The sequence below is a fragment of the Ruditapes philippinarum genome, unplaced genomic scaffold (genome assembly GCF_026571515.1).
Source record: "Ruditapes philippinarum isolate M1 unplaced genomic scaffold, ASM2657151v2 ctg8174_1_1_1_1, whole genome shotgun sequence".
NCBI lineage: Eukaryota > Metazoa > Mollusca > Bivalvia > Venerida > Veneridae > Ruditapes > Ruditapes philippinarum.
This window is the reverse complement of record NW_026852745.1, coordinates 61,300-72,702: the sequence shown is the minus strand read 5'-3', so window position 1 is coordinate 72,702 and position 11,403 is coordinate 61,300. Positions and strand designations below refer to the sequence as shown.

General features: G+C 30.9%; 1 protein-coding gene across 1 annotated transcript; it reads left to right on the top strand.

Annotated features, from left to right (window-relative positions):
- Positions 1–1,768: 1,768 nt before the first annotated feature.
- LOC132723201 (heat shock 70 kDa protein 12A-like) lies at positions 1,769–6,649 on the top strand. Its single transcript, XM_060707880.1, has 5 exons — positions 1,769–2,118; positions 2,391–2,612; positions 2,851–3,010; positions 3,225–4,328; positions 4,592–6,649. The coding sequence occupies exons 1-5, from the start codon at positions 1,783–1,785 to the stop codon at positions 4,624–4,626; spliced, it is 1,857 nt and encodes a 618-aa protein (XP_060563863.1). The 5' UTR covers positions 1,769–1,782; the 3' UTR covers positions 4,627–6,649.
- Positions 6,650–11,403: the final 4,754 nt, after the last annotated feature.

Genomic DNA, 11,403 nt, shown 5'->3' with positions numbered 1-11,403 from the left:
GCAGATGCAGTGTAAACCAAGAAGTGTTTTGACTTCATTAAAAAAATCAGTCACTATTATTGTACATAGTGTCAAAAGGCAGAAGAATCAGAGTGTTAAGGTACTTGGCTAATAATTAACTTCGTTAAATTATAAAAGTACGCAAAAAACGTTTGAGAAATAAAAATAAAGAGTTTTCTCGGACATTATGGGACTTTAAAGCAGCACGCCTCCAAATTCTTGAAAATTTTGAAAATGTATTTGAATGTTTAATATTGTGAATTAACCAAAAGGAAGCAGTTTATACATTATCAATGGCACTTACAAACTACGTAAATCACTAAAAAATGGTCCAAATATGCATAAATAGCCTTTACTGCATTAGTAACGCAGTAGAAATATAGTTGTAAATACTGAAAATCAGTCATTAATCGCACATAATATGCACATATTACTTGCATCTTGAAACTTTTTACTTTTCCCTAAAATATTAGTATATTTTTCTCAAGTTTGATTTTATTGAAATATTTTGACTCATCTGGAGGCGTGTAGGTTTAAGGAGTTTAGAAGGTTGTGTTTTTATGTAAGAATGTTTCTGTTTAAGAAATGACTATATACCATCATGTAATACTTCCGCTTTGGTGTTTAATTTTATTTATATAATCATTATTGTTCTTGATCGGTTAAAATTCTAAATTTAATAGCAAATATGGTACCTGATACTTCAATGTCTAATTAAAATGTTTAACATTTAAAATGATCAATTAAAATGATGAATAAGGCGAACTTCGGAAACAGCTCTTCAGGCTCTCTAAGTAGAAAACATGATCAACAGGTGATAAAATGGGTTTGTCGGGAACATTCTATACATATTTCAAACATTTTAAGTAATAACAATAATGTTACTTGTGTGATTTGTTAGCTGAATAATATTATTTGTTTCTTTAAAATAATAAAAAGGAAAATATTCTTCCTAAAGCATATATTTGGCCTTTTGTCAATTTTCGAGTTCTATTTTGTGCCCATAAAGGGTCAAATGATACGTATATAATGCCCTGAAAAAGAGTTCACTGAAACAAATAAGATGCATAGGGGAATGAGAGGTGTTGCCGTATGAAATACAGATTCAATTAACAGAACCGATTTGTTCTTTTCTTATCTAGAGACAGAAACATATATTCTTAGAGAAAAATACTTACTTTTTAATTAAATCGTGCAGTTGGGTCATAAGAAAAATGCTTTCCGATTTTATATAATGCACCTGCAGTGATCGATGAAGGATCAAAGTCTGTTGTATATCAAATATATATTAATGAGGGAGTCTTGTATGATACATGTTCTAGATAGATAATCATATCTACATACGTACGGTGTTTGAACTTTGAATTTTACGCTTAATAACATTACATGAAATACTTAATAAATGATAAGAGATAACTGGCTTATTACACGTATAACTTATTTCACTGTTACACTTATAACGGGTATGAACAATATAGAAGATTTTGAGAAATTCCACATTATTTTCTTAAAGCTTACATGAATATACTTAGTTCTCTATTCTTTGTAATGTAAAAATTATATTATATATATTAGATTGTAAATTTTCGCGAATACATGCCTAAAAGAAATGTTTTAAAGTAAGGACAAGTACGATTTTCTTTTTTTCAAGTAAGTAATAAATTTACTGTTTTTGTCTCATTTACACAGTTTAAGTGAGTAAACATAATGGATTTATTGGTTATTTTTACACGTTGCATTATCTTATACCAGGAGAAATTCGAATCGTTCTCTTACAGAAGTATGGCATGCTCTAGGTCAGACGTTGAGCGATTAGAGCAGTCTAGGTCTAACCATTTAGTCGTGGCTGCAATCGACTTTGGAACAACGTATACAGGATTTGCTTACTCGTTTAAGAGTGATTCGACAAAAATAGTAACAAGTAGATGGACAGGTGAAAATGTGCGCACAGCTACAGAAAAAGCACCTACATGTGTACTGCTTTCACCAGACAAGCGGTTCGTTGCTTTTGGATATGAAGCAGAAGAAAAGTATAAAGAACTATTGGAAGAAGATGCGAAAAATGCTGATGGACATTACTTTTTTGAGCGGTTCAAAATGAAGCTTTATGAAACAAAGGTTTAAACGATTTATTATTTATTTTTACCTAAAAATTCAATATAGAGCTTACCGTAAAACTGATCGGAATTGAAAACTATTAAACTAAATACTGGATCTTCTTATAAAATTAGACTTCATTGTAAACACTAGTTACTTTATAAAGCATAAACGTCATTATTTAAAACAACTTTTTACTGAAAACTTATAACGAATTAATTAATTTGAAAATGATTCATTTTTAGCATCATATACGATGTCTTGTACTGTAAATTTTAAGCTATGGTTTTCAGAATCTTAAATTGGATACACTCATAACGGATGCGGTAGGCAAAGAGCTGCCAGCTATCGACGTTTTTGCAGTTGTCATAACGCACATAAAAGAAAAAGTTTATAAGCAGTTAAAAAGTACTTATTCCGGATTTAACGAAGATAGTGATATTCTTTGGGTGTTAACTGTCCCCGCAATATGGTCCGAGTCTGCAAAACAGTTCATGAGAAAAGCAGCAAATGAGGTAAATTCATAGACACATTGTTAACAGAATCGTCATCTTAACAAACACGAAGCTTTTACTATGTTTTTCTTATATTCAAGATTATGCAATTAGTTGACGTTTTGAATTTCTTAAACAAATATTGTATTTTCATTTTTAATTTTCTACATTTTTGTGTTGCATTTTTTGCATACAATTGTATTTTTACAATGATTTTCATCATCTGAAAATGTTTGAGATCATCATCTTTTTAATTAAGGCCGGACTTAAGGCTGAGAACGTAAGACTAATTTTGGAACCAGAGGCTGCATCTCTTTATTGCAATGACAAACATTTGTGCAAAGTAACACTAGCAAATGGGGACAATATGGCAGAAAAATTACCAGAAGGCACACAATACATAGTGGCTGATTTAGGAGGTATTTATTATAATAATATCCTTTGTACGTTTTCCAACCAAATAAAGATACGTAAACATTACAAAATGATATGGAACATTTCACTTTTATCATTTAACCGTGTTTTCTGTCTCACTGTTTAAGCAGTTTTATTTTTTCGCATTATTAAAGATATCCTAATGTTTCTCATTTTCTTATAAGGATAAAAAAGTTGAAACATCTGTATATCTTGTAGGTGGGACAGCTGATATTTCTGTTCATGAAGTTTTAAAGAGCAGAAATCTTAGAGAAATCCAAAGAGCCAGAGGAGACGCTTTAGGTGGTATGATGGTTGATCAGGAGTTTTTGAAGTTCCTGGAAGAGATTTTCGGAACCGATGTTTTTCGTCTGTTTTCAAACAAATATCGCCATCATTTAATGGATATTCAGTTGAACTTTGAAACAAAGAAAAGGACACTAAACCTTAAATCATCTGATGATATCAAAATTAAACTTCCGATTTCTCAATTGAATGGCGTGCTATCGGAGCTGAAAGAGGAGAATGTAAAAAATAAGATTAGAGAATTCTCTAAGAAGGCTGGCTTTCAATCACTCAAATTGATTACAGATAAATTATGCTTTGAAAAAGTAATTATGGAAATGTTCTTTGAAAACGCAAAAGATGGCATACTTAAGCTACTTGATGAAGTGCTAGAAAAAGACAAGCTTACAGACAAGATCAATTTGCTAATGGTAGGTGGGTTTTCAGAGTCTGTATATGTCCAAGATGTCATCAAGCAGAAATTTCCGAATTTAACAGTTCTCGTTCCACAAGATCCATCCCTTTCTGTACTGAAAGGAGCTGTTACTGTTGGACACAACCCAAAGACAATCACCGAGCGAATCGCAAGGTACACTTACGGATTTTCAATTTCAAGGCCGTTCAATGATGGAAGAGACCCACTGGATTTAAAAGTACTTCGAAATGGACAAAAGATTTGCAAGAATGTCTTTTTTAAGCTGATAACAAAAGGTGGTGTTCTCAAGATTGGAGACCATTTTGACATGCCATATAATCACAAATTGGAAAATACTAACATCCTTCGGGAGGCAATGCGAATGTTGCCTCTATCTGCATATGTCTACAGATCAGAAGAAAACGATCCAAAATACACTGAAGAAAAGTTTGGTTGCGAACTGGTTGGAAAAGTAACTATTCCACCACCACCTTCTGGATGGCCACATAGTTCCTCTCTTGTGTATGAGCTGGTAGTTGGTGAGGCAGAATTTACAGTTCGTGCACTAAATCTGAAAACGAACATGAAAACTGAAGGGCAACTAGACTTTTTGGAAACAAATCGTAAGCAATGCTATTTTCTATGCCTTTATGTTCAATTCATTTCATCAGAACATGTCCAAATATTAACCACAGGATAGTTGGTGGCAGTTACGCATACCTGTTTTGTTCTACACACTAGTCTTCAAATATGTGAATGGACATTTAAATAAGTAATGCATGATTTTAATATAACTGTCAAGTCGTTTCGATTTAGTCAATCTATCTATGTATTATGCTATTTGATTTGTTTGTATGTTTATGAAATCACCATGTTCTGTTTTCAGAGAGAGAAGTTTCCAAGTTTGCAGTGTCAAGTTGATAAGGGAGTTTTTTGGTCAAGTGAGGAAATTGTTCTGGTGTCATATCAATTTGTATGAATATTTCGAGTGTAAATTATAACAATCAATTAGTGTCTGCCTTACGAGTGATATTGTCAGTTATTTGAATCATTGAACTTAATGAGAAAGGATAATACTGTCTGTGATTATAGTTTTTGATCACCGGTTATATTTAAGAAATTATCAAAATACAGGCAAAAATGTTTGCTGAACTTTATATTACTTTAGTAATTTTAACCATTGTAATATGATATTTTTCTAAAGGATATTTACTTATGAAAAAAATGTTGTCAAATCACATTAAAACTTCTATATAGTGATTTGATTGGCCGCATTCCAATCACAACCTTCATGCAACCATAGGAAACGACACGTGACTTTCAAATGGAAGCCTATCATTCTACGAAAAAATCAACTGTTTTACCCGCAAATTGTCTTTTTTGTAAAAAAAAAACAAACGTAATTTTGTCTAATTTGGAAACCAAATTTATTCATAAACTGAACACAATTTCAAACAAAAGTTTTTATTTGTTGTAAATTGCAAGTATCCTAGTTTCACATCACTTAAAATAACAACTTGCGCAGATCTCAAATATCCAAATATTCACTAGAAAGTTTGTTTCCAATACTCTTTCAGATTAATTTATAATTCGGAAGTTTATACGTTTTAGAAAATTCCTTTATATTATTATACTCATTTCAGAATGGCCAACGGGATTCTCAGATTTCAGTTTGCAATTTTGAAATGACATATGAAAGTCATATTTATATTTGTTTTTTTTTTCCTGCAAATTTAAATAATTGTGATGGCAATGATTTGCGTTGCGAAATATAGGAGGACCACTGCTTATAAATTTTATTGCATAATGCAAATGAATACTTATACAAAGATTTTAGTTTGAGCTTTCTGTCAAAACCAATTGACACTAGTGAATTTTAATTATGATATGCCTCCTCAATCCATAGAAATGCAAAGAAGTGTGAATAAAACTGACTGTAGTTAAATGTAAAATATAATGGACTAAACAATTCAATCATTATACAACATCAAGATGACATAATGTCTCGGTCGAGTTGATCTTACTTGGCTATATATTGGCACTGGTCATTGACAAATGAAAAAGGTTAAGGATAAATTATAAAAACTGCTCAAAATATAGGAAAAGAGTGTCTAACACGTTCATAAAAACCTTGACGATGTATTCCGAAGAATGTAGAAGTAAAAAAAAGCACAAAACAATGATGCTTCATGCCAATCATCTAAGCTTTAACATAAAATTACAATGGGATATCATAGCAACGTACCAGCAGGCACTAGTACATATGGGCAATGTACGTCTCTGTCGCCTGAAAGAAAACTATCCTCAGCTTGTGATACACAGAGGCATAATTCGTCATGCGTGCATGGCGGAGAGAGTTGTTAATCCTATGTATCAGAACCCTTGCAACACTCCATATTTCCAGATGGAGTAGAAAGACAGAAGAGAGCTGAGGTTGAAGTCAGATGAACAGTGAGTAGTGAATAAGCTGGAGGAGAGACGAATGAGGGACAGCCGGAAGCGTCAAGAAAGGGCATGGTATGAAGTATAAGATCTACGGTACGCCATGTCGAGTTGGACTACATTGATGAATGACATTGCTAAATGTTTTGTTATGCATTTGCTGTGTTGTTGTTTGTCTTTCGGTTTAATATTGGTTCTTTCGATTAAGATTTACATTTTCATTGGTCGACTTGATTTAATTTATTCAATTAGTTTAGAATTCGTCCTTAACTATACTGTTTTTTTGTCTTGATAACTGGCCGACAGGTCAGTTCGCTTTTAAGCATAAGAGTTTTGACCACTTTCAAAACTTATACAATGACTGACACAATTTTCATTTATATGATTTATGAATAGACTTATTTCATTTTTCTAATCTAAACTGTAATTGTTATGATACACCTTCAATAAAAAGAATTCTGATAATAATTTTGTACAATTATAACATAAATAAATCTTTGATCGTTTAAATCTCGACTTGTTTTTAATTAAATAGAGCTAACTGAAAGTAGCGTCGTCCATAAACCACCATCTTAGTTACCGTTTTGCAGAACCTGGCAATATAGTGCCATTTAAAATTAACTATACAATTACGTGTTGTTGGTCTTTTTATTTGGCCATTTCTGTAAATTATGCGAGCATCACTGAGTGCAGGGCTTGATTCAACTATTACAAAAAACAGGCTATGTCCCAAGTCTAACTTTTATCATTTTTTTCCACCACTTATTAAGAAAATATATGGGATTAGTTACTATTTGATTGAGGAATTGGTAATGTGTAGTAAGTTATTCAGGAATGTGTGTATGGTTGATCGACCACATGAAATATGTTAAAACTCGCGTAAAATCATAACACGAAAGAAAAAAACATACCCAACATTTATTCACTTCTCCTTACAAGAATACATGCACACAGTTACAATACTGAAAAAAATTGTTGCTGTGTGATACAGGTGAGCGATTTTAAACTAGCTGAAATCCACACATTGTCTTGATATGGAAGCCATACATGTACATATATTGTACAAGCTCTAATTATATCCAAATGTTACTTTTAAATTATTCATAAGAAGCAAGCACAATTATACAGAAATCAACAAAAAATTACATTGACATGTTTACAGGGCACCTTATATAACAGTCATGACTTTGTAGCCTAAAAGTCACACCAACCTTTTACGCGAAGATAAATATGATATTTAAAGGACTAGAGACCAGCAATCTATAAATTGTTTCTATTCATTTTGCTAAAATTTGGAATACTATATTCCCACAGTCAGCCCAATATACACATTAGTGTACTGAAAAACAAAGGTTGACCTTTTTCTAAATTTAGCTGAATCTTTATTTACCTTTTTTAACAAATAAAATGTCACAAGAACGTCAATATGTTTTAGCTTTTACATGAACCTTTTTTTCTTATAATATGAATAGTCATATTTGCTTAATACTTGCGGAATTATTAGGTGAACGCAAATGGTCCACATTAGGTTTGCTAATACAACAACAGTTAACAATTATAGTTTACTCTGCCCCTTCCTGTCCTTTTCATCAAATCATCATCGAGAGATTTTCAAATTTCTGCTTCACTTATCTGTATATTTTGACATTGTTCACAATATCTATTAATTTAAATCATTCAGTGAAACTATTAGTAGCCAACATTGCAATTTCCAAATATGGAGGAATAAGCTCTGCCTTCTGAACTGGTCGATTCTCATAGCGCACCATTAATGTTGTGCAATTTCTTGATTTAAACAAGCAAATTCGGGAAAACTTAAATGCATGGCAGTAGAAATGTCGGTTTTAGCATAGTGTGACTCATTGTATGTACGTGTTCTTTACCTGATCTATCAGGAAACAGTCCTAGGCTTAATGTTTTGTCTGAAAAATGGCAAAGTGATTTTATAGACTGACTTTTTTCATATATCTGCCTTATGCATGTGGTGGAGGGAGCGGAATACAATAATAATATATATAAATATCAATATATCCTTTTCACCGATTTATATATGATGATGTATGAAAATTGTAAGAATCGGCGAAAAAAGAAAAAAGAAATGAAATTAAATGATAATAAAAAAAAAACAAACAAAACACCCTAAAATTTGTCTATTTTGTGATTATGACTTCTGCAAGCGTTTAGAGGTACTGCTTCAATACAGTATTGACTTACAATACATCCAATTTTAACAGTGTCCTTTATGTTAGTTACATTAAACGGAGCGGAGTAAACTATAAGCAGGTAATAGTTCACATATTAGTCGCTCCTTTGTATTTAATTTGTATACAAGTCCATTTATGAACTATAACCTTAATATAACGCTTCCTTGCACTTAATGTGTATTAAATTCTAATATATGAACTATAACCTAAATAACGCTCCCTTGCACTTAATGTGTATAAAATTCTAATATATGAACTATAAACTAAATAAAACGCAATATTTAATAAAACAATATTTAGTAGCGGTCATGTAATTCACAACTTAATCCTCTTTGCAGGAATACTTTAATTTATACTTGAACAATTTTTAACTGCTTTGGTAGTATATAAATTTTCTTCATCGATTCAATTTAATGTCTAAAACTACTATCTTTACTTATAATGTTAACGGAATTTCTGGAAAAGACAAGAGAATTGCTATTTTTCAATGGTTGAAAATACAAAAGGTTGACATAAGCCTTCTCCAAGAAGTGCATTTCAAACAGACTGATAAAGAAAAGTGGGAAAAAGAATGGGATGGAACAATTATCAATAGTGGCAATTCAAGTAATCAGTTACATGAGTTAGGCGTATCAATTCTTTTCAGAAATGGTTTAAATATTCAAATTCTAAATACTTTTGAAATTGAGATCGGACGTGCATTAGCAGTTCATGTAAGGATTGAAAACAAAGAGGTATTTATCATAAATGTATACGGCCCAAATTAAGATGATATTGATATATTCTGTAAATTTGAAGCCTTCGTTAAAGACAGAAGTGATCACCTTTTTATTATAGGAGGAGATTTTAATGTAGTGCTAGAACCTAATATTGACAAACAAGGTGGTAACCCTCATACACATTTGAAATGTCGCAAAAAATAAAAAGAAAACTTGAAACTTTTCAACTTTATAATATATTTCGTGTACAAAATCCGTCCATTAAAAGATTTACTTGGCTTACAAAAGTACGGTTAAATATAGCGTGTAGATTAGATTATTTTGTTGTTTCAAATGATTTGGTAAATATTGTTGAAAAATCCGGCATAAAGCCTAGTTTTAAATCTAATCACTCAATAGCATATGTAACTTTAAATTTTGATCCTATAGTGAGAGGACCTGGTGTTTTTAAACTAAACAATAGTTTACTTTTAAATATAAAATTTAAAGACAGAATTATAATGCTATAACTGAAATACGTTCTCTTAATACAGACACAAACCCTTTAGTCAGATGGGAAGTTAGTAAAAGTACAATACGAAATGAAACAATAAGATTTTCAAAATATATAAAGAAAACAGAAACAGAACAAATTCAAAAACTTACGACAGAAATCGAAAAAAATTGAAACTGAGATAGCCTGCAATTTTGACGAAAATTTAAATAGAAATTTAGAATTGAACAAAAATCATAATTAGAACAGTTTCATAATGAAAATATCAATGGAACTATAACAAGAATAAAAAGTTTTAAATTAGACACTAGTGAAAAAAACATTAAATTGCTAAAAAACTTAGAGACTAGAAATGCTGAAAGAAAACTTATTAATAATCTAAATGTCAATTGTAATGTTACGTCAAACCAAAATTAAATTCTGAATGAGCAAAAAAATATTATGAAAGTCTGTACAGTGAAAAGATACAAAGAGACTCAACATATGACTTTTATGATGAAAATAAAATCCCTAAACTAAACGACAACGAGCAAGTATTATGTGAAGGAATTATTACAGAAAGAGAGTGTATCGAAGCAACTAAAACCATGAAAAATGGGAAAAGTCCTGGATCAGATGGTATAAACGTTGAATTTTATAAAATGTTTTGGAATGAAATTAAAAATGATCTAATAAATTCTCTTAATTATTCATTCGAAACTGAATCTTTAAGTCAGTTGCAGGCACAAAGTTTAATTACCTTAATCCCAAAACCAAAAAAAGATTTATCACTTCTTTCAAACTGGCGGCCAATAAGTTTATTAAACGTTGACTAAAAATACTGAGTAAAGTAATTGCTAATAGAATTAAACGTTTACTAAATAACGTGATCGACAATAGCCAAACTGGATTTATTAAAGGCAGATACATTGGTGAAAATATAAGATTGATATATGATGTAATCGAGTACGCAGAACAAAACGAAAAACCTGGAATATTATTTTTTGCTGATTTGAAAAAGCTTTCGATAGTTTGAATCATAATTTTATTTTAAAAACACTCGATCTATTTAACTTTGGACCAAATTTAAAAATGTGGGTAAAATTGTTATACAAAAATCCAACAAGTTGTATTCTTTACAATGGTTTCTTGTCGGACTCATTTAATATCAGACAAGAAGTCCGACAAAACTGTCCTTTATCTCCTTACATTTTTATTTTAGCAATTGAACTCATCTCCATAGCAATAAGAGAGAATACAAATATTAAAGGATTTAAAATATTTGATATAGAAGTAAAAAACAGCATGTTTGCTGATGATGCAACAATATTATTAGATGGTACAAATAACAGTTTCAAAGAAATGTTAAATATATTTGAGCAATTTTCATTCATCTCAGGTCTAAATCTTAATTTTAGTAAATGTACAGCTCTAAGAATAGGCCCACTGCGAAACCAGCACGATCTTATATATTGTAGAAAAAAATAGTAATATTTCATGGACATCAGAAAGTGTAAAAACACTAGGAATAACATTTCATTCAAAAACTTACCATATCCTCTAATTAAATTATGATAACAGATTATCTCAATTCCAAATAGACATAAACAGATGGAAAGCTAGACATCTCACAACAATTGGTAATATCTCAGTATTGAAATCATTAATAATTCTAAAATTTTCTGTTCTACCTAATCCTCCAAATAATACTGTAAATACAATTAAACAACAATGTTATGAATTTATATGGAGCTCAAAAAGGGATAAAGTCAAACGGGATGTGACAATACAGGAGTACAAAAACGGAGGTCTAAATATGATTGACATTCCTATATTTTTGAACTCAAAAAAATCGAACTGG